Source organism: Portunus trituberculatus, chromosome 37, assembly GCF_017591435.1.
Source record: "Portunus trituberculatus isolate SZX2019 chromosome 37, ASM1759143v1, whole genome shotgun sequence".
Taxonomy (NCBI): Eukaryota; Metazoa; Arthropoda; class Malacostraca; order Decapoda; family Portunidae; genus Portunus; species Portunus trituberculatus.
The window spans coordinates 19,823,313-19,848,795 of record NC_059291.1 but is presented as its reverse complement, the minus strand read 5'-3'; the positions used below and the strand labels follow the sequence as shown (position 1 = coordinate 19,848,795).

The window sequence follows — 25,483 nt, the reverse complement described above, 5'->3', positions numbered from 1 at the left end:
AGCACAAGAGTTGTAAGTAAATGCTGTGCAGCAGATCGATTGACAGGATAAAATTATGAAAGCAATAAAACTTATAAAAAGTAATACTGTAACATAAACATCAGTACAAACTGAGAGATGTGGAATGTTGGAATACATGAACAGATATACAGAGATGGTATGACAATGATGAGATGAAGAATGAGAACTCTGTTAAGAAAAGAAAATGAAGGTGCTTAAAGGAGAGGAAGGTAATGAGGAAAGTGGAAGGATAGGATAATCAAGTACATATGTAAAGATATGTTAATAAATGCCAGGTGATTGAAACATACGACAGAATGTAGGGTGGAAGTTTTTCAGCCATGATCACTACTTTGGAGTGTCATACTACAAGAAACATGGTGTCTAACAGACAGACAGACAGAGGGAACATTTTTCTTCCATTATCCCTATCTACTAGACACTGAGCATGGCTCATAATGTCCTGTGTGTGTGTATTTACCTAGTTGTATTGTACAGGGTTCAAGTGGGGCTCATAGTGTCCTGTCTCCATACCTCCATTTATCTAATTTTTCCTTAAAGTTATGCACATTATGTGCTGTAACAACTTCATTATCCAATGCATTCCACTTTTTCACCATTCTATGTGGAAAACTGTATTTTCCAATATCCTTCACACACTGCCTCATCCTGATCTTCTTTTCATGTCCTCTTGTCATGTGTATTTACCTAATTGTTTTACTTAGTTGTATTGTACATAGTTCGAGCGGGGCTCATAGTGTCCTGTCTCCAGATCTCCATTTATCTAGTTTTCTTTAAAGTTATGCACGCTATTTGTGTGTGTGTGTGTGTGTGTGTGTGTGTGTGTGTGTGTGTGTGTGTGTGTGTGTGTGTGTGTGTGTGTGTGTGTGTGTGTGTGTGTGTGTGTGTGTGTGTGTTTGTGTGTATTTACCTAGTTGCAGTTTTACAGGGCCTGGGCTTTATGCTCGTGTGGCCCCGTCCCCATATCTACACTTATTAAATTTTTCTTTAAAACTATGCACACTCATTGCTGACACCACTTCCTCACTCAAACTGTTCCAAGTCTCAACACATTTTTGCGGGAAACTATATTTTTTAACATCTCTCAGACATCTTCCCTTCCTCAGTTTCTTACTATGCGATCTTGTGCTTCTAAAGTCATATTCTTCTCTCAGGATTAGTTTCTCATTATCCACTTGATCCATTCCGTTAATCAATTTATAAACTTGTATCAGATCCCCTCTCTTCTCTCTTCTTCGGTGTGTGTGTGTGTGTGTGTGTGTGTGTGTGTGTGTGTGTGTGTGTGTGTGTGTGTGTGTAGGTTAAATAGATGATAGAAGTGTGCAGATAGGTGGACAATAATAACAGCCACAAAATATGATTTCCAAAGTAAATATAGTTTTGAATAAACACTGACTGCAAAAAACCACACAAGCTTGGACCAAGAGCCAGGTGGGGAATATATAGGCAGGGCCCCCATGACACACCTTGGTTGTGACCTGATACACTGCCTCACTCAGGGACTGGAACGTCTGCAATTCAGGAATGGCCACGTGTCAAATACACTGTATTTTCTTTGTACGTACTGCCATTCTCAAGCTTATTTGAGTCAAATACACAAAGTCTGTTGAATAATATAATAGAAGTCCTGATTTTGTCAGATTGAGATGCAATTTTCAAATACATAACCAGTTAAGTAAGAAAATATAAGAAAGATTATTTCACCATAATAAAAGCATAGCAGTCCATATATTCAGTCATTTGTTTGCTTATAAAGCAGGCTATACCAAACCATGCAAATTTTTTAAGAAAATATAAATCATAGTTTCTATTCCTAAGAATGAAAGTACATATATATTATTCATATTATTCCAAGATGTATCAATCCAAAACTTTTGAGTGTCTGTAGTTGGATGCAAATAGAAGTTAGAAAGAGAAAAAAAAAAAAAGCTTAATTCTTCATAGACATACTGGAAAGTATTATTTCCTGAAAATAATAGTTTTAACTTCCTAATTTCAATGAAAAAACAAAAACAACAAAAGAAACAACTTACACATCTTGCACAATCCCTAATATCTGGCACACATAATCAGAAAGGCAGCATTATTTTAAAAAGCTCAACAGAGGCTTGTGGAGTCTTAGGACAGTTCAAAATCAATTACGGAAGTCATAGATGTTATCAATTTTGTGATAATGTTTCTGTATGGATACAAAAGATTTACATATATATATATATATATATATATATATATATATATATATATATATATATATATATATATATATATATATATATATATATATATATATATATATATATATATATATATATATATATATATATATATATATATATATACACACACATACACACACCGCGTAGTGTAGTGGTTAGCATGCTCGACTCACAATTGAGTGGGCCCAAGTTCGAGTCCAGGGGGCAGTGAGGCAAATGGGCAAGCCTCTTAATGTGTAGCCCCTGTTCACCTAGCAGTAAATAGGTATGGGATGTAACTCGAGGGGTTGTGGCCTCCTCGCTTTACCGGTGTGTGGAGTGTGTGTTGTGGTCTCAGTCCTACCCGAAGATCGGTCTATGAGCTCTGAGCTCGCTCCGTAATGGGGAAGACTGGCTGGGTGACCAGCAGGCAACCGTGGTAAAAAAAATTACACACATACACACACACACACACACACACACATTATGAGGCATTAATTTGCAAAAACTTTTATACACCTTCAGATAATACTATTAAACACCCATTTTAAGTGAGGATAAATTTTACACAATCACTTCATCCAAATCCTCTACAAATCTTTACCCAAACATTTTAGACAATTACCTAATTTGAACCAAGTTTTTTTTTTTTTCATTTATACTAAATTCTAATATTATTTATTCACTTTTCATTCTTACATTCATTTTAACTATTTTCTTGTAGCACTTTCATAATATACATATTTATCCATATACTCTCCTTGCCTGTGTACAAGAATTCAATTTTAAGAAACATGAGTGATTCTTTTCTTCAAAAGAGTTTATGAACACACTGCACACAATATTAAATAGTGTGCAACACATCTTGAGTCATTTAGATTGATATTTCAACCTATTGAAATGTACAGAGGTAGTTGCACATGGTGTGAGCTACATGTCTGAACTAGAGGCAGGGAAAGTGTGGCGGTGGAGTAGTGGATAAGGCGGTGAGCGTGGGATCGGGCAGACGTCCACGCATTGGTTTGAATCTCACCACATACCGCTTAGAAGCTATGCCATATGTCGAGTGGTTTAAAGTTACCTACATGTCACCATGATACCCAGGTTCTAGGTAGTTACACCAAAGATGCATTTAGGTGGTGATATGGGCCCTAATAAGGGTACCACTATAAATAAAATTGCCTGTGCCACTAATGGGCGGAAGCTGAAAAGCGTTTCCCACATATACTCTTCAAGTATGCCTACAAGTACTATAGGCCATAACATAGAGAGAGAGAGAGAGAGAGAGAGAGAGAGAGAGAGAGAGAGAGAGAGAGAGAGAGAGAGAGAGAGAGAGAGAGAAAAAAATTTCTGTCATGGGTGGAGGAATGGGAAAGGTGACCCAAGTTGATATGTATAATGAACTTAACCTCCCTATTTATCACAATAAGCAGGCAGCTTAAGCCTGTATTCAAAATGGATATAAATTACATCCTCTCCCCTACCACAGGTGTTATCTTGATAAATGAATCCATGGCTGACTTTAGCATTGTGTAAAGAAGCAGGCTTAAAAAATCCAGGCATGATATATAAGGTATCAAACAATTCTGATATTATTATGACTTCATTAGACAATGATTTATGTGAAGATTAATTTTGATAAGAAATAAATGTGGTGCATAAAACAGACTCCATTGAGACTCAGTGCTGCTGTGGAATACTCATAGTCAATGCATGCAGCTGTCTAATTTAAAAGTTAGGTTATACCTGACAGATTTTGGTGTTTTTCCTTTCAGTCTAAGTTTTAAATTATTCTAAAAATTATCCACAACCTAAAATCAGTAATGAAAAACTAAATAATAATAAATGAATAAATAAACAAATAAATAAAATCCAGTCGAGTATACTGTACATATGAAAACTTGCTTTGGATATCAAATAATAATTGAGGTGATAAGAAACAAATATTTCATTATTGTGAATTCCTTTTTATGAAGTACGTACTAAAAATTAATTTAGAATTATGAGCTGATACATCTCAAACCATATAAAGCAAATGGCCTTTTGTTTGTGATGCAGCTACAAAAGCCACTTTCACATCTTAAATAAAATAGCTCAAATTATTCATTATAATTGTTCATGTTCATAAATGAGTATTTTCAATGTTGAGAGAGAAAACGAGGTGAGTAAGTTTATGGAATAAATTTGCATTTCAACAGAGAGAGAGAGAGAGAGAGAGAGAGAGAGAGAGAGAGAGAGAGAGAGAGAGAGAGAGAGAGAGAGAGAGAGAGAGAGAGAATTACTGACCATTTGAAGAAGTACAGAATGAGTTGGCTGTGTTGGTGTGGTAGAAACAAGATGAATGTAAATATGAGCCAAGCATTTTGGTCTTATGTAAGATTGCATGATTTACTCACATAGATACTGAAATCCCACATTAACACACTTTGTTGCATGAATTGACTAGATTCTGAATCTCTAAAAGTTGGTAATAAATTTTTTTTTATTTTGGAAAACATATTTCCTGCTTCCCAGACTTATTTGTAAGCACAATCTATGTGTTTATTTTCTATTACAATTACTATTACATTATATGAATTAAAATAAATAAGCAGGAAACAACTTATGCTAATGTGAAAAATTGGCCACACAAAAATAACAGCAGTAGCACTGTCTCTTGGCTATGCAAGTCAAACTAACTGTCTTTTAGTCATGTAAGTAAATTCATTGCCATGCAACTGTCCTATTTTTTTGTGCCATGCTTCAAAGTCTCTAGGCTGAGCAAGTTACACAAACTGTTATATATCAGTCTCTTGGCCATGCAAGTCAAACTAACTGCTATGCATCTTCCCCTTGTTGCTGCCCATGGGAAGTTAAGATCCTTCACACTGTTAGACAAAGCTTAAAAGTGTTAGCGTTGCCAGACACCATCATATGAATCTATAGGCCAGTAAATGTGTGTTGAGACCTAAGGAGTTGGTTGGCATCAACTTTCCTGTAATTTTCAGTGGAAAGTGTAAACTAGCCATTAACTTTGCTCTCCTCCACATCTAAGGCAATTGATGAAATACCCTACTTATATTCCTGAACGTCTTGGAGATAACCTAACATTCTTGACCTTTTCCTCACCTTTAATCCTTCTTTGTTGGGCTTCTCTGATAATAATGTCATATCTGTATCTTGCCCCTGTTTCTCCAATTCCTTCTCAAGATCTCCCTAAAGTGGAGGTGCCTCTGCTAATTGGAGGAACCTGAGGAGGTATTATTTGATTTTCTTTGGAATGACTATTGTTTCTGTATCACAGGCTCGTCTGTGTGTTGAGCGCATAGTAAAGGTGAATCTGGCATGGAGGTGTACATTCCTCACTCTTTCTGTCATCTTAAACTTTCTAAAACCTTGGTTTAAAACAGCATGTTCTAATGTTATACATGATAGAGGAGTGGCCCACAAGATATTTAACCCGTAAAGTCCGACAGGCCTTAAATACGGCTGCATAGCACACTTCCGATAGTCCTTAAATGGGGCAGCTACTTTGAGCGCTAATAAAAACCACTCTAGCATTGGTAGCGCTGCTATATTTGGTCATGACGTAGGCCTATGGTAGTACTGTTGGCTCCCAGGAAGCACACCGCTCTAGCCAGCTAGTCTCCCACAAATTTCTGTGAGGTGCGTGAGCGTCGTGTCGCGGTGATAATTATTTACGTATTTACGTATTTACTTATTTAAGGAACTATTATTTACAACTATGGCTACTGGTGCTAAGAGGAAGCTAAAGTTTAGTGATAAAAGTGATAGACAAGGCGGGACAAGACGCAAAGTGCACAGGTTGGAGGTAGATCCCGACCCCGCTATTGTGACAACATCGTCACCCACGCTTGATAAAACATACGTAACTATAATCAGCCAATATGAGTGAAAACACGAAAAACATGTGAAAACACATAAAAACATGAGCAGTGCCTTACATTATGTAAGAATACACCTAAAAGCACCTCCCCCGAGTTGCCGCTACCACAATCTTCTCCAATTATCGGTTATTATTCTGAGACAACCATAGTGAGTAGAGCAATAAAAACTTGTAGGATGATGCATTGTCATGTCTACTAACAGCAGATTTTTTTCCAGAGTAATTTATACGAGTTGATTTTTTTTATGATAATTGCGGTAATGGGAGGGTGCGAATTTTGCGGCCATCGGTCTTAGCGGGATAAGTTTTCCATCATCAGAATTCCATGTACGTATATTTCTATCTGGAATCATGTGCCAAGTCTGTTCTCCAACTAGCCAAAAACTCATTAATTAATAGAGTGTTGAAAATTTTCATGATATAACTCCCCTTGTGACTTTTGGCACTTTGCCAAAAACATTTCCAGTAACTTTGTTTTTTCATCTTTTCTTCCTTTATTTCAACCTGATGGCACCACTGCCATTCTAAACTGACCTCTTCACTCAAACATTTGATAAAAATTCTACCTTGGATGATTCAGGGCATATTCCTCCTTCTCTTTACTCTCACTAATTCATGGTATCATTAAGATGCTTCGCAGTGAGGTTTTCCATGCCCTGGCTGGCCTAAGCCCTCGGAAGGCTTTTGGACTTAGAGTCCCTCTCAAAGCTCTCTGAAAATGTACCTCTGTGCTTACATCTTGCCTAGTAAAACTCTTTTGGCTCTGTACACCAACATCTAAGTTATCTTTTTGCTGTAAGTTTGCCTTTATTCAGCCTGTTCCTTAAAAAGAAAACTGCTCTAATTCCTCAAACTACTATCCTATTGGTTTAAATTCTCATCAATCTTAAGTTTTTTTTTTATCTATCCTTAAGAGGAAGATTCTTAAACATGTCACTTCACAACCTTGTACCATTTCACAGGGAAAGTTTCCATCAATGCCGTTCTACTGCTGATCTTTTGGCTTTCCTTATTGAGTCTTGATCATCCTCTTTTAAAGTATTTTGGTGAAATATTTGCTATTGCCTTGATATATCAATAGCTTTTGATAGAATATGCCACAAAGCTTAGATTTCCAAACTAACCTCCTATGGCTTCTAACCTCTATGCTGCAACTTCATCTCAAGTTTCCTTTATAACCATTTTATTGTTGTTGTAGATGGTCACTATTGTTATCCAAATGTATTGACAGTGGTGTTCCTTAGGTTTCTGTTCTGTCACCAACTCTCTTGATATTCATCAATAATTGTAAGCAAACTTTTTGTCCTATCATATTATTTATCAATGATCTTCTAAAACAAAACTTCTTGTCCTATCCAGTCCTATGACAATGATGCCACCCTACACTTTTCCACATCTTTCCATAGACATCCAATCATTCAGGAAGGAAACAGCTGAAGCAGTGAAGTCACAGAATGTCTGACATCTGGTCTCTAAAACTTCTGACTGGGACAGAGCAGACTTGCTACAATGGAAATTCTGTTCTTAAATTTAATTAGTTCCTGAATACCTTTTAAAATCCTAAATGTTCAGATACTGAAACTTTTCTCCATATAAGTCATATAAAATTAATGAATCCTTTCTGAAACATCTATTTACCTAATCTTAACAGCTTAGGTGGTGTAGTGGATAAGCGTGGGATTGGGCAGACGTCCACACGTATGTTCAAATCCCACCAAGTACAGCCTTGAAACTTTGCCATTTGTCAAGTGGTTTAAAGTTACCTATTTGTCATCATGATACCCAGGTTCTAGGTAGTTACACCAAAGATGCACTTGGGTGGTGATATGGGCCCTAATATGGGTACCACTATAAATAAAATTGCCTGTGTCACTAATGAGTGGAAGCTTAACAGTGTTTCCCATGATCTTGAAGTTACGTACAGGCACTATGGGTCAGGACATTAAAAAAAAAAAAAAAAATAAATAAATAAATAAATAATAATAATAATAATAATAATAATAATAATAATAATAATAATAATGATGGCCACTCCACAAAACAGCTCCAGCTCAGAAATTACTTATCCAGATAGAACATATTGAATAAACTTACTGACACAAAACTAATCAAATTACAAAACTATTATCAAATTATATTCTTATCCGAGACAACGTATCAGATTTCTATTTTGACTTTTAATGAAAATACTAATAAAAAGTGGTGGAGTTTTCAGGATTATACAGCAGCATCCACAGAAGAAATGAAGCACAGGTGATAAACCACCCATGTGCCCAGATATTGTCATGAAAGGTGTATAAAAACAATTCTGAGATGGGACCAAATTAAAAGTGTCCATGACATGGCAAAGAAGCAGATAATAATGAGTTTCAAAGATGCAAATTAACTGTACAAATTATGTTATCCAAAAACAAATTTCTTTACAATTAACATGAAAATGGACAAACAAAAAAGTTACCAATAATAATATAGTAACAAATAAATTTTTCCATGCAACATTTGTGCATATATTTGATAATAGGAAGAATGGCCATCAGCAATTAGCTATTGATAGTGAAGTGATGTGAAAAGCCACACAAGTACAATGAATCTCTTGGTATCTGCTATTTATTTCTTTTCAAGAATCAAAAGCCTTCAATAATGAATGTTAGCATGGATTCATGCTGACCCTTCATAAACTTGGTTCTTTTCTACTTATCTAATTATGACTTGGCAAACTTTACTTGATATGAAATATGAGAGAGAGAGAGAGAGAGAGAGAGAGAGAGAGAGAGAGAGAGAGAGAGAGAGAGAGAGAGAGAGAGAGAGAGAGAGTATTTACCTAGTTAAAATTGCACATGGTTCGAGCAGGGCTCGTCATATCCGTCTTAATGTCTCCATCTATCCAATTTTTCTTTAAAGTTATGCACATTATGTGCTGTAACAACTTCATCACTCAAGGCATTCCACTTTTCCACCGGAGTATGTGGAAAACTGTATTTTCCAATATTCTTCACATACTGCCTAATTCCTAATCTTTTTTAAATATCCTCTTGTCCTTCCAGCTTCTTCTGTCACCAGCACCAGGTCTTCCTTGTCTATCTTTTTGATGCCATTTACTATTTTATACATTATTGTTAAGTCTCCTCATTCTCTTCTAGTTTGTAAAGTTGGCAGTCACATTTCCTTCAATATTTCTTCATTTAGGTCCTTTAGTTCCAACACCTTCTTTGTAGCAATCTTCTGGATCCATTCTAATCTTCTTATATCTTTTTTCAAGCTTGGTGACCACACCACTGCTGCATATTCCAACTTTGGACATATCATGCTCATAATAATTTTTTTCATCATATCTTTGTCCAAGTACTGAAAAGCCGCTTAATATTAGTCAACATTTTACATGCAGATCCAAATATCTTACTAAGTGTTTTTTAGGGTTCAAATTTTCTTGTACAACCACTCCCATATCTTTTTTCCTCTTTAGTCTTCATTATTTGTTCCTCTCCCATCAGATAAGTCCATACAGGTCTTTTCTTACTATTTCCTAATTCCATTACATTAAATTTCTTGGCATTGAACTCTAAACTTTCAATTCTTGCTCCACTCACAAATTTTGTTTTATATCTTCCTGCAGCAGCAAACAGTCCTCTCAGGTTTTGATTACTCTTAGCAATTTTGCATCAGCAAACAAATTGATATAACTGTTTATCCTATTCTGTATGTCATTTCCATATACCTGGAACATAATTTGGGCAACACTGACCCTTGTGATACTCCACTTGTTACTTTACTCCAAGATGAGTATGTATCTCTGATCACAGTTCTCATCTCTCTGTCCTTCAAGTAATCCCTTATCCAATCTTACAAAGTTCCTCTCAGTCCTCCTATGCTCCCTAACTTCCAAAGTAGTCTGCCATGAGGGACTTTATCAAAACCTTTTCTTATGTCCAGGTATACCATGTTCACACATCCGTCTCTGTTCTCATGTTCCTCTATTACTCTTATGTAGAAACTTAATAAGTTCGACAGAAACAATCTTCCTGTTCTGAACCTAAATTGTCTGTTCGATATAAGATGTTCTTACAGATATTTAACAAATTTTTCCTTGATAACAATTTCACTTATCTTCCCTACAACACTTGTAAGTGACACCAGTCTGTAATTTATTGGCTTAGTTGACTTTCTTCCTTTGAATATTGGGATTATGTTAGCTCTCTTCCATTCTAGTGGTACTCTCCCTTCTTTTAATGAATTTGTAGTCAGCAACAATTGATGTGACAGTGGGAAAACGACAAACGCAACTTCCTTTGCATTGTAAGTAACTCCTCCAACCACTACAAAACGTCCAAGGCGTAAAAAATAAATAAAATATCATCTGTCAACTCATTCGAGCTGTCACTCAAATTTTGAAGGACATTTAAATCAACGGTCAGTCTTGATCATGCCTTTGTTGGAGATAAAAGGCAGTGTCACCCTTCCCCACAACCCATCCACATGACCTTGTGCAGCTGACAAACATCATCAAGTAAAAATATTTGATATGTCAGAGATACACAAAGCAAGATGACATAAGTGTGATTCAGTGCTACAAATTGGGGGTAAACAGCCATGAAATAAGTGTGGAAACTGGTTTGAGTGCAAGTACAGTGCGCCACCTTGTTGCAAAATTCAAGGTTAATGATGAGCGTGAGCTTCTGCACCATAACTATGGTGGAGGAAGGCCTCTAAAGATTTTTGAAAAAACTTTGACAGTTATAAGACATGAGTTACAGAAAAAACCAGGTAGTACAGCAAGACAAATTAAAGAAAATAATGCAAGTGCTCTTCAAGGAGTGTGCAAACCATTCAGAGAGCCATCCGAAAAAAAAAATGAAATACAAGAATGAAAAGGCATGAAGCAAACCGTCGGTGACAGAGGCACAGCGAAGGAAGAGTCTTGAATTTACATGGAAGTATGTGTCATGGACTGTTGATGACTGAATTAAAGTTTTGTGGACTGATGAATCTGTAATTCATGTGAGTGACACAAAAGGCTTGGGGGTGAGGTGCCACCCAGGGTCTGATCCCTGTGACCCCAAATATACCGCAAAGACTCTCAAGCATCCTCCTTCTTTTATGGTGTAGGGTGCATTTTCTTACAGAGGTGTATCTGATCTGCATGTTTCTTTTCTATATGTGAATCAGTCATGAAGAATGTATATCTACGCCTTTTAAAGGATAAGCTGGCTACTTGCTTTGCTGTCACTGGCGCAGAGGTGTTCCAACAGGATGGGGCTCCTTGCCACATCGCACACGTTGTGAAGGAATGGATCAGAGAGAATGAGGTTGAGGTGATACCTGACTGGACACCAAATAGCCCTGATATACCACCTATCAAGAAACTTAAACGTATATTCAAAGAAGAAAACACATCCACCGAGGAGAGATTAAAAGAGGCAATTCATCGGGCATGGAATGCAATACCTGTGGCAACTCTGCAGAACCTTGCAGCCTCTCTCCCAGATCATCCCCAGATAGTAAGAAAACAAAAAGGAACCGCATAAACAAATAAAAGGCTAGTTAATGAAGTTATTCCAATTCACTACATGTAATTACTTAACAGTTATTTTCAGCGCACAAGTTGCGTTCGTTGATTTTCCGCATGGTCACATCATTTGTCGCCAACTGTAACCATTTCCCAAACAATATCTAACAGCTACTCTTTACATTCCTTTAGTGCCCAGCCTGATACACCATCTAGCCCCATTACTTTTCTGACATCCAAATTATCTATTAGTCTTCCAATATCTTTGTGCACTATGATTTCCTGCAATCCTCGGCAATGCAATGTCCTATTTAGTTCTGTAAATTCCTCTTCTTCAGTGAACACAGTTTTGAACCTCTCATTCATTATTTCACTCATTTCCTTTTCTGTTTGGTGTGTTTTCCCTCCTTTAATGATTTTTTCTTTTTTCTTTCCATATTCTTCCTCTTACCATCTATTTATTTGTAGAAAAGTTTGGGTTCATCTTTGCTTTTTTGCACCACATCTTTTTCAAAATTTCTTTCTTCCTTTCTCCTTACTCTAATAAAGTGGAGACTCAATACTATAACTTAATTCATTCCAAATGACTGTTCGAGTATTAAAAAGTTCGACTATTGATACCTATAAATCAGGTAATTCGTTCTAATTTTAGCAAAACCTCAAGTTTATAAAAATTTCAATGTATTTATTTTTTTCATAATTTTTATTTGTACATACCATTAATGATGGTGATGGATAACTTAGAAGAGGAGGAAGAAGGATAAGGAGGAGGAGGGAGGTCATCGGAGGAGGAGTAAAAACGTCTTTGTAACTTTTACCCTGGTGTGATTCCTGGCAGAGCTGTGGCTCACTAACGCTTGCACTCTCACCAGATTCCTTATTTTCACCACTAATAAGCCTCCTTGGTGCCATCATCAGTTTCTAAATGAAAAACCACCGACAGAATGCAGAAGTGTTGTTTTTTTCAAGGCTGCAGCAAGACTAAGGATGCACACTCGTATCGGTATACTGGTATTATGGTAATATTGGTATTACTGGTATTACCAGAATATTGGTATCAGAATGGTCCAGTGGTAACTGCAAGAAGGAAAATGATAGAGCTTTGTATACAACCAAATGTGTAGCCGTTTATTACCATATATTTTCAGCACTAATAAGCCTTTGGTGTTAATTAAGTTTACAAATGAAAAACTACAGATAGAATGCAGGAGAATGTTATCCTGATGACCACGCCAGCACAAGTCACAACTGGCAGAGGAGGAATGGGGACGGCAGGGAGCCTTTGTTTAAAACCGTGTGTGTGGACATTCGAATATAAGGTATTTTTTCGAGTATTAAATTGAATTTTCGTGTTTGAGTATTGAAAAGTTTGAGTACTGGAATACTTCGCTTAATGAACAGGATAGGGGATGTCAAAGCTGTTCGTAGAGCGGAAATTCGTTAAGCGGACGTAATTTTCCCATAGGAAATAATGGAAATAGGGGGGATGTGTTCTGGGCTGATCCCGAATATACCACATGGGTTAAATAATTTTTTTTTTTTCTATTACCTTTTTATAAACCTTGCCCCCAAGAAAGAATTGTTTTGTAATGCATAAAGTGAAATCTTATATGGAATACCAAAAAATAAAGCAGAGATGAGATCACAGGCAGGGAGACTCACGGCGACTCGGCCGCTTCTTCTTCTTGTGACCCTTTACTTTAAGCCTGCGTGTTGTCTTTCACCACGATATTGAATTTATGTTTCCACTCCTCTATTGCCTGATCTATAATGGATATCATATCTTAGTATTCATATATGCTCATGGCATGAGCGTATATGAATACTAAAATACGATATCCATTATAGCAAGCAATAAAATAGTGGAAACAAATTCAATATTGTGGTAAAAGACAACACGCAGGCTAAAAGAGTCACAAGAAGAAGAAGCGGCCAAGTCACCTTGAGTCTCCGCTTCGTCTGTGGCCGATCTCATCACTGCTTTATTTTTTTGGTATTCCATGTGAGATTTCACTTTATGCATTACAAATAATCCTTTCTTGGGGGTAAGGTTTGTAAAAAGCTAATAGAAATTATGTTTTGTGAACATAAATGCATATGTAAGACAGTAACACCACCTCCAGAGGTGGTGTTCCCAGCAACCTCAGAGCAACCTGATAGCAACCTTGTCATCGTCCCTCCAAGCGTTCATGGAAGCCATTTCGCGGCAGGAGGTTGCTCTGACGTTGTTCAAGAATCTTGGATCCACCTCCAGGAGCGCTAGAGAGAGGTGGGGAGCCAGCCAATCAGAGCAAAGCTGCCGCGTTTGGTCCCTCACCCGGCAAATTCAAACCCAGAAAATTCGCTAAAACGGATGTGGTTGTACGTTATGCGGACTCTTTGGTCTAACTTTATATAGTATGTTAAACCGGAAATTCATTAGACGAATGTTCGTTAAGCGGAGTATTACAGTATTTAGACATTCAAGTATTGAGTCTCCACTGTATATTCATTTCTCACATCCTTATATTGCTCCTTTTTTCTCCCATTTGAATATGGGCACAATATCCGCTCTTTTCCAGTGTGTGTGTATTTACCTAGTTGCATTTACTTAGTTGTATTGTACAGGGTTTGAGTGGGACTCATAGTGTCCGTTTCCATATCTCCACTTATCCAATTTTTCTTTAAAGGTAAGCACATTATGTGCTGTAATAACTTCATCATTTAATGCATTCCACTTTTCCACCATTCTATGTGGAAAACATTTTTTTCCTATATCTTTTACACACTGCCTCTTCCTAATCTTTTTTGCATGTCCTCTTGTCATTCCAGGTACTTCTGTCACCAGCACCAGGTCTTGCTTGTCTATCTTTCAATGCCATTAACTATTTTATACATTGTTATTAGGTCTGCTCTTTCTCTTCTTTCCTGTAAGGTTGGCAGTCCCATTTCCTTCAGCCTTTCTTCATATGTTAGGTCCTTTAGTTCCGGCACCATCTTTGTAGCTATCCTCTGGATTCATTCGTTCTAATCTTCTTATATCCTTTTTCAAACTCAGCAACTAAACCACTGCTGCATATTCAAACTTTGGATATATGAGGCTTTCAGAATAGTAGTGACGTAAGCACCACCGCGGATGATTTTGAGGTTTGTATAGCATTTTCTTAGTCTTGCCTTAAGCTATTCGAATCTGCCACATCCAGGTAAAAAATTCGGTCCGCAACATGGTCAAAATTCCCATTCTTTGGGTACGCATGGCCGTGCGACCGTTGAAGAAAAAAAAAAAAAAAAAAAAAACCTCGCACTCACTCAATAATGACATATGTACTCGGGCAGGCAATAGAAGGCCTCCATTTTCACCCTGGCGTGTCTCAGCAAGCTGTGGTATAGCACTATCTCTTCCTATTGTGTTTGGCTCGCATCTGTGCCATCAGAAGTATTATTGCAATAAGAGTGAAATTCCGCTACTAGTGAAGGCATTGATCGACCGTATCGACATCACATTAAAGCGACTGCACAGTGAATTTCACACCAAGGTATCTCTACCCGAGCCACTAAGCGACCAATGGGGAGGCAGGGATGCGTTGACGTGACTGACGACAGCCAATCAGCCCAACATTGTCGCTCCCCTCACGCACATGCACGCGCGCGCACACACACACACACACACACAGAAATTGAAAGAAAGGCTAAAAAGAGTGGAAGAAAACGAAACTAGGCTAAGAACCGAAAATGAAGATTTAAAAGTGCAAATAGCTAACTACAAGAAATTGATGGAAGAAGGACTCGGTAAAGCCGAGAAAGAAAGAGAGAAGCTGAAAGATCCAGTTAACAAAGAAGAGGAAAGAGTACAAGACATGATTAAAAAAGAAGTACAGGCATGGAGAATCCAAGATAAGAAAGACAAGGAATCGTTTCAGGAAGTATTTCAGGAACATTTAAAAGAAAGAGATGAAAATATGACAAACAAAATGATAGGAGTCCTCAAGAAAAACAAAAATTTAGGAAGAGAAATTGGGGGAAAAAAAAGTAATTATTTTTGGACTGAAAGAAAAAAATGTTAAATATAGACCAAGAACACAGAAAAGGACAAAATGAAATCAGTAAAAGACCTACTAAAACATCTAAACGATGAGGATAGACAGAACTTACAAGAGGAAGTAGAAGAAATCCATAGAATGGGACCAAATCAAGAAGGAACAGTGAGACAAATTAAGATATTACTAAAATCACAAGCAGCATCAGAAGAAGTACTATATAGAAAAACAAAACTCAGAGAAACAGAAGGTTGCAAAGATATATGTATAAAGAAAAATAGAAACGAGGAGGAAAGGAAGAGACAATGAACTGGTGGCAGAAGCAAGAGAAAAAAATAATGAAAGGTCAGAGGAGGAGAAGAAGGCATTTTTTTGGAGAATTAAAGGAGACAGGATAAGGAAATGGTATATAAAAGAGAAGGAAGAGTAAAAAAAATGGAGCAAGTTTAACTAAAAATGATAAGAAAAAGAGATATAAAATGATGTATACAAACATAGATGGGATTTTATCTAGTAAATTAGATTTAAGAGATTACATAAAGAAAGATAAACCAGATATTGTATACCTGGTTGAAACAAAGTTAAATGAAGCAATAAAAATAGACATAGATAAAAGGTATAATATATGGAGGAGAGACAGAGTGGGTAAAGGAGGAGGAGGAGTCATGATGAAGTTAAGGAAGGAGATAGTGGAAAATCAAGTAGAGTTTGGGGAAGGAAAATCAGAAATACTGTATGTTAAGATGCATATTAATAAAAAGGAGATAACAATCATTGGAACATATGTGCCACCAAAAACAAACTCATGGACTAACCAAGAATATAGAGACATGATAGATGACACAATAAGGAGTCTTACAAGAATCATTAAAGGAAAGGAGAAAAGTGATATTGGTAGGAGATTTCAACTGTAAGGAGGTGGACTGGGAAAATTATGAAAGTGGTATGGGGAAGATGCCAGGGAGATAGATTTCTGAACCTAATGATAGATAATATGATGGTCCAAAGAGTAAAAGAAAACACAAGATTCAGAGGAAACGATGAGCCGGCGAGATTGGACATAGTTTTTTACAAGGGATATACCAATTAACGATGATATAAGATATAAGTGCCCATTGGGAAAGAATGACCATATAATATTAGAAATGGATATACAAGAAGGAAAGATAGAGATGAATCATACAAAGGAGACCGATTAAATTACAGAAAGACTGATATTGAGAACCTCAAGAACTATTTTAAAACGTAAACTGGGAGGAGATGGAAAACTCATTAACGGTTCAAGAGAAATATAACTTATTTTTGGAAATATACAAAACTGGGGTCAGGGAATATGTCCCAAATATAGACCTAAAGAAGAAGGAAAGAAAGATTGGTTTAATGCAAGATGTGCTAGGGCAAAGGAGAAACGAGATGGAGCATGGAAAAGGTGGAGAAGAAACAGAAATCCAGAAAATAAGGAAAACTTCAAAACAGCAAGAAATGAATATGCTAAGGTGAGAAAGGAAGAAGAAAGGAACTATGAAAAGGACATTGTCGAAAAATGTAAGGAACAACCAAAATTGTTCTACAGATTCATAAATGGAAAAATAAGACAAAAAGAAACAATAGAAAGGTTAAAAGGAGAGAATGGAATGGTGGAAGACCCCAAAAGTACGGCAGAACTGTTAAATAGTAAATTTCATGAGGTCTTTACTAAGGAATCCAAATTTGAAAGACCACAGGGTAATAGAGAGACTGTCCATATGAAAGAGATTAAAGTAACCAAGCTTGAAATAAAAAAGTTGATGACGGAACTAGATGAGGAAAAGGCAATGGGACCGGATGAAGTCTCAGGCAGAATACTGAAAGAATGTAGGGAAGAACTAGCAAGTCCAATATACAACATCATAAAATGCTCAATAGAAAATGGAACAGTGCCAGTGGAGTGGAAAAGAGCTGAGGTGGTTCCCATATATAAGAGCGGAAGGAAGGAAGAACCTTTAAATTACAGACTGGTATCACTAACTAGTGTAATATGCAAGATGTGTGAAAAAGTAATAAAGAAGCAATGGATTGAGTTTCTTGAAGACAACAAAATATTATCAAATAGCCAATTTGGTTTTAGAAAAGGTCGGTCATGTGTAACAAATTTATTGAGTTTCTACTCTAGAATAGTTGATAAAGTACAAGAGAGAGAGGATGGATTGACTGTATTTATTTAGATCTAAAAAAGGCGTTTGATAAAGTGCCACATGAAAGATTACTATGGAAGTTAGAGGAGAAGGGTGGCTTAAAAGGAAGCACATTGAGATGGATGAAAAATTACTTGAGGGGGAGAGAAATAAGGACGATAGTTAAAGATATGAAGTCCAAGTGGAGAACAGTAGACAGCGGAGTGCCACAGGGGTCAGTATTGGCACCAATACTTTTTCTTGTATATATAAATGACATGCCAGAGGGAGTGAACAGCTACATAAATCTGTTTGCGGACGATGTGAAACTGTGCAGAGTCATTAAACAAAAAGAGGATTGTGAAATACTACAGGAAGACTTAAACAAGATCTGGAAATGGAGCAAAAAATGGGAGATGGAATTCAATGTGGACAAAAGCCATGTCATGGAAATGGGAAAAAGTGAAAGACGACCAGTGGGAATCTATAAGATGGGAGATGGAGTAGAACTAGAAAAAGTAAAAAAGGAAAAGGACTTGGGAGTGACAATGGAAGAAAATAATCAACCGGTAAGCCATATTGATAAAATTTTCAGAGAGACGTATAATTTGCTAAGGAATATTGGATTAGCATTTCACTATATGGACAAAGAAATGATGAAGAAATTGATAAGTACTAAAATAAGACTTATATTGGAATATGCAGGAGTTGTGTGGACCCCCATAAAAAGAAACACATAAGAAAATTCGAGACTACAAAAATGGCTACAAGAATGGTTCCAGAATTTAAAGGGATGACATATGAGGAGAGACTAAAGATATGGATCTACCAACCTTGGAACAGAGAAGAGAGAGAGGATCTGATACAAGTTTATAAATTGATTAACGGAATGGATCAAGTGGATAATGAGAAACTGATCCTGAGAGAAGAATATGACATTAGAAGCACAAGATCGCATAGTAAGAAACTGAGGAAGGGAAGATGTCTGAGAGATGTTAAAAAATTTAGTTTCCCGCAAAGATGTGTTGAGACTTGGAACAGTTTGAATGAGGAAGTGGTGTCAGCAAAGAGTGTACATAGTTTTAAAGAAAAATTGGATAAGTGTAGATATGGAGACAGGGCCACACGAGCATAAAGCCCAGGCCCTGTAAAACTACAACTAGGTACAACTAGGTAAATACACACACACACACCAAAAAGTGGGAAAAGGAATTCAATGTGAACAAAAGCCATGTCATGGAAATGGGAAAGAGTGAAAGACGACCCGTGGGAATCTATAAGATGGGAGATGGAGTAGAACTGGAGAAAGTGAAAAAGGAAAAGGACTTAGGAGTGACGATGGAAGAAAACAATCAACCGGTAAGCCATATTGATAGAATTTTTAGAGAAACATATAATTTGCTAAGGAATATTGAAGTAGCATTTCACTACATGGACAAAGAAATGATGAAGTAATTGATTTAAGTACTATAATAAGAAACATATTGGAATATGCAGGAGTAGTGTGGACCCCTCATAAAAAGAAATACATAAGGAAGTTGGAGAGGCTACAAGAATGGTTCCAGAATTTGAAGGGATGACATATGAGGAGAGACTAAAGGCAATGGATCTACCAACCCTGGAACAAAGAAGGGAGAGAGGAGATCTGATACAAGTTTATAAATTGATCAGCAGAATGGACCAAGTGGATAATGAGAAACTGATCCTGAGAGAAGAACATGACATCCGAAGCACAAGATCGCATAGTAAAAAGCTGAGAAAAGGAAGACGTCTGAGAGATGTTAAAAAATATAGTTTCCCGCAAAGATGTTTTGAGACGTGGAACAGTTTAAAGGAGGAAGTAGTGTCTGCAACGAGTGTGCATACTTTAAAAGTAAGATTGGATAAGTGTAGATATGGAGACGGGGCAACACGAGCATAAAGCCCAGGCCCTGTAAAACTAAAACTAGGTAAATACACACAGATGTCTGAGAGATATTAAAAAATATAGTTTCCTGTAAAGATATGTTGAGACGTGGAACAGTTTGAATGAAGAAGTGGTGTCAGCAATGAGTGTGCATAGTTTTAAAGAAAAATTGAACAAGTGTAGATATAGAGACGGGCCACACGAGCGTAAAGCCCAGGCACTGTAAAACTAGAACTAGGTAAATACAACTAAGTAAATACACACACACACACACACACCAAGCACACACAAACACACACAACAAGAGCTTTACACAGTAACTTTTTTTATTTTATTTTATGAATCTGTAGAACAATTTTGGTTGTTCCTTACATTTTTTGACAATGTCCTTTTCATAGTTCCTTTCTTCTTTTCTCACCTTAGCATATTCATTTCTTGCTGTTTTGAAGTTTTCCTTATTTTCTGGTTTTCTGTTTCTTCTCCACCTTTTCCATGCTCCATCTCATTTCTCCTTTCCCCTAGCACATCTTGCATTAAACCAATCTTTCTTTCCTTCTTCTTTAGGTCTATATTTTGGGACATATTCCCTGACCCCAGTTTTGTATATTTCCAAAAATAAGTTATATTTCTCTTGAACCGTTAATGAGTTTTCCATCTCCTCCCAGTTTACGTTTTTAAAATAGTTCTTGAGATTCTCAATATCAGCCTTTCTGTAATTTAAACGGTCTCCTTTGTATGATTCATCTCTATCTTCCTTTCCTTCTTCTATATCCATTTCTAATATTACATGGTCACTCTTTCCCAATGGGCACTTGTATCATCGTTAATTGGTATATCCGTTGTAAAAACTAGGTCTAATCTTGCCGGGTCATCGTTTCCTCTGAATCTTGCGTTTTCCTTTACTCTTTGGACCATCAAATTATCTATCATTAGGTTCAGGAATCTATCTCCCCAGGCATCTTCCCCAATACCACTTCCATAATTTTCCCAGTCTACCTCCTTACAGTTGAAATCTACCAATATCACTTTTCTCCTTTCCTTAATGATTCTTGTAAGACTCCTTATTGTGTCATCTATCATGTCTTTATATTCTTGGTTAGTCCATGAGTTTGTTTTTGGTGGCACATATGTTCCAATGATTGTTAACTCCTTTTTATTAATATGTATCTTAACATACAGTATTTCTGATTTTCCTTCCCCAAACTCCACTTGATTTACCACTATCTCCTTCCTTAACATCATCATGACTCCTCCTCCTTTACCCACTCTGTCTCTCCTCCATATATTATACCTTTTATTATGTCCATTTCTATTGCCTCATTTAACTTTGTTTCCACCAGGCATACAATATCTGGTTCTTCTTTCTTTATGTAATCTCTTAATTCTAATTTACTAGATAAAATCCCATCTATGTTTGTATACATCATTTTTAATCTCTTGTTCTTATCATTTTTAGTTAAACTTGCTCCATTTTTTTCTCTTCTTTTTCTTTTATATACCATTTCCTTATCCTGTCTCCTATAATTCTCCAAAAAAATGTGTGTGTGTTTGTGTGTGTGTAATCGACCCTCAATTCAACGGATTAATAGAGGGGAAGAGTGACCTGTTGCTTGAATATACTTACATATAACAAATACTAGCATACAAAATAAGAAGCGTAATCTAACCAAGTATACTATACATCTCTAAGTAAGTACTATATGTAATATAATGAGTTAAACAACTGAAATAACGGTTGCATTAACACATTCATGTTTTTTTTTTTTTTTTTTGGGGGTAGGCATCTTGGTGGAAAACAGACATCAGAATCAAAGCAGCAACAAACAAGGTATGTCTGTATGTACGTTCCTTAAGACAAGTATGGACTGAGGCATGGGAAGAAGGGACCAGTGTTAACATGATATGGTAACATCTTAATGCATATTATGTCAGCCTCTATACCTGCTTCCCTTCAAACTCAGAACTTTAATTTCTTTAATGATTTTATAATATGTGCAGTATACAAAATACCATTTCTAATTTATTCTAATATGATTTCATATGTTTATTGTTATATTAGGGTTTTCACATTTCTAAAGCTGATGTCACAGAGGACAAATCTCCTGAGCAACAGACATTCTGTCCATCAGACAAACGTACCCAGCAATGGACAGAATGCCCATTGCTGGGTATTTGTCCATTGAGATTTTGTGGTCCGTTAAATCTGAAATCTGTTAAATCGAGGGCCAAGTTTTTATATATATATATATATATATATATATATATATATATATATATATATATATATATATATATATATATTATATCTTATCTTATATATATATATATATATATATATATATATATATATATATATATATATATATATATATATATATATTAAATAATGATCTACTGCCTCACTGATCAGTCATAAATCAATCAATCACATCAAAAAAAAAAAAAATAAAAAATAAAAAATTAAAAAACCAGCATCACTTTATTCTGCGTAAATTTTTTTCATGCCAGATACAAATCACAAATCATGAACTCACACAGACATGGATCATTCAGTTTCAAGGTTTGATATACATTCCATTAAGGTAAACAAGTCAATATCTTATGATCAAAACATGTGTCCACTGCATTGTTGCATACAATTGTAAGCTTACCTTCAACGTCTGGCTGGCCTTGGGTCTTGGCTTAGTGGGTGGAGGAGGAAACTTTGCACGACGACCAGTTGTGAAGGCTTGTGGCGTGAAGCCATCACCCCAATAGTCATCCATTCGACGGGAACACATGCTGTCATCTTGCCAACCTGATGTTAGGCAAACCATAATTAATCATAGTGTATAAAAAAGGAAGAAGAAAATAAACTAGCATAGCATCAGGATACAATTATTCAAGAGAGAGAGAGAGAGAGAGAGAGAGAGAGAGAGAGAGAGAGAGAGAGAGAGAGAGAGAGAGAGAGAGAGAGAGAGAGAGAGAGAGAAAAGAAACTCAAAACTGGTTTTGTGTTTAGATACTGAAAACTGGTAGTTTCAGAAGTACAAGAGAGAGAGAGAGAGAGAGAGAGAGAGAGAGAGAGAGAGAGAGAGAGAGAGAGAGAGAGAGAGAAAAAAACTCAAAACTGGTTTTGTGTCTAGTTACTGAAAACTGGTAGTTTGAGAAGTACAACTCTCTCTCTCTCTCTCTCTTTATATATATATATATATATATATATATATATATATATATATATATATATATATATATATATATATATATATATATCATGCAGTGCAGTTACATGCATTATTTGGCTAAGGTGCATAAAAAAGCCACACCAAGCAGTTGGGATATGCATGAGAACAAGAAACATATACTTTGTACACCATGGTGAAAACATCAAATTGCTTGTTCCCCTTTCTTATTTTGAGGGATAACTTTTAAATCTTTAAAGAAAGGAAGTCAATAACAGTATGTATTACTACAATCTTTTAAAAATTATTCATGACCAAATTACAATATAAACATATTGTGAAAAGACATCAACAGAAGAAAATAATGATTGTTATAAGTATACAAATACACTTATACAACTTCACATTGTCTATGAAATAACAAATCTAGGCAGAACACTGAAAACAATAAAAACAATGTTATTTCACCAAATGAAAAGCAGAAAAAATCAACACATTTATACAGCATTACAATAAAAATTGACATACTAAGAATAAAATTCCAAGCAAATAATAAGACATTTTACAGATATCATTGCACCACATATCATTCAGGTAGCTCTTCCTTCCCTTGGTATACAATGGAACATAAACTGTTTGAGTAATGAACATAAAAGGAAGCAAACTAGAGAAAAAAACATCAAAGACTGTGGGAACAAGTCACCTGAGTCACGAGTGGTGAGGGAGTCACGAGAGCCGCTCAGGTCAGCTAGCAAACAAAGAGTTTAGTTGAAGAGGGCAGAATAAGTGATGGTTTTATTTGACAGCTGCAGGAAAAAAAAAAAAAAAAAAAAAAAAAAAAAAAAAGTTGCACTATGACTATCTCTGTTTTAAGGCTATGTAATTTACAAAAGTTAGATAGTAATGCAGCTGGGATTTTAATAAACAGATGAAAAAATCTATAGGCACACTGGCAGTAATTTATAATTGCTGATTGATTAAAATACCATCAAGAGTAAATCTCCCATAAGCCATACCTATATCACAATCATTAATAGTAGCATTTATATTGTTGAATAAAAAAATAATAAATAAACTGTCAGGAAAAAGTGTTACCATTCCTCTGGTTCCTGGCAGTAGATTCTTGTTTAGTGATACATAACTGATGAAGACTGTTAGGGTACACAAATTTGGGATGGGCTAATTCTTTGCATGCATTAGTAAAATTGAAAATGCTTTAATTACTTGCTTCATTTTCAGAGATTAAGAAAAGTCACTGACAATTATGAGTTATAGTTTTATGATCTTCAAATTGTTTTTGATCAATTCATTGTGTAATTCACTGTTTGATCTGCTGCAGTCTCTGACGAGACAGCCAGACGTTACCCTACGGAACGAGCTCAAAGCTCATTGTTTCCGATCTTCGAATAGGCCTGAGACCAGGCACACACCACACACCGGGACAACAAGGTCACAACTCCTCGATTTACATCCTGTACCTACTTACTGCTAGGTGAACAGGGGCTACACGTGAAAGGAGACACACCCAAATATCTCCACCCGGCCAGGGAATCGAACCCCGGTCATCTGGCTTGTGAAGTCAGCGCTCTAACCACTGAGCTACCGGGCCGTGTATGTAGGATTCTTGATGAAAGAAAAGCAAAAAGCAGTCAAATCCCAATAAATAACATTGTATAACAAATAACTTAGTTTCACAGAGTAAATTACCAATGGTGACAAGGAGAATAAACTTCCTTGGATGGCAATGACGAATTGTAAAAATTTCTCAACTATCATCAATACATTGCTGGTATTCTGGGACTTTTTTTTTTTTATTACTCTACTCAATCTAGTGCATTTTTCTTGCTAGACATCTAAACAAATATTCTGTATGAATCTGTATGAAAATCTTCAAAGATGTAACATAAGTTAAGCATTGGAATTGTCTCTCAGCCTCATTTTCCAATACAATAGATCTAAATAAAAGTAATACATCCCATATGATGCAATGAGATAATAATGCTTTACATATGGACTACAATAAGGCCAACTTTAGCTATAAAGTGACTTGTTTATAACACATATCCATACAAAATCAAATATTCTATCTCCTTTGTATCTTTTTATTTAAACCATTGACTATTTATTCAAACCATCAATACAGAGAAGCAATATAACTATGTATAAGAGAATCAATCACTAAAAAAAATACAGCCTCAGTGAACGGCCATGCTCACTCTGCAGATAAATATCAGTTGATCAATTGTTCATACCAACAAGCCAGCCATATAAAAACAGAAAACTTATTTAAACTCACTAATTTTGTGTGCCTTTGTTTCACAAGAAGTTACTTCTTATATCTCAATCATGGATGCCTACTTAATCCATTTCATGGGTCAAGTGAAAACCCATCCTTAACTCAGTGCATCCCTATTGTCATACTGATTATCAAACAATTAGTAAACCTGTAAAATACATCCTTGATGCTTAGAGAGTGAAGCATCAACTTTGAAGTTAGAAAGTAACATGCTAATTTCAGATGTCTGCAGACTAAACATGATGGCATTTGGGTGATTGCCTCTTGACAGTAATATGCAAAAGATTATAATTTTGACCCCAAAAATAAAAATATTACAAGTAATGGTAGAAAGGTTATGTTTCCA

The 25,483-nt window shown here is 36.1% G+C and overlaps 1 protein-coding gene across 1 annotated transcript in view; it reads right to left on the bottom strand.

Moving 5' to 3' along the window:
* Positions 1-25,483, bottom strand: part of LOC123514151 (rho GTPase-activating protein 190-like) — a 523,040-nt gene that overhangs the window by 190,058 nt on the left and 307,499 nt on the right. The window contains exons 22-24 of the mRNA XM_045271800.1: positions 23,545-23,589; positions 22,332-22,477; positions 1,488-1,532 (exon numbers count right to left, since the gene is read on the bottom strand). Coding sequence (XP_045127735.1) covers positions 1,488-1,532; positions 22,332-22,477; positions 23,545-23,589 — 236 coding nt within the window. The remainder of the gene's footprint in view (positions 1-1,487; positions 1,533-22,331; positions 22,478-23,544; positions 23,590-25,483) is intronic.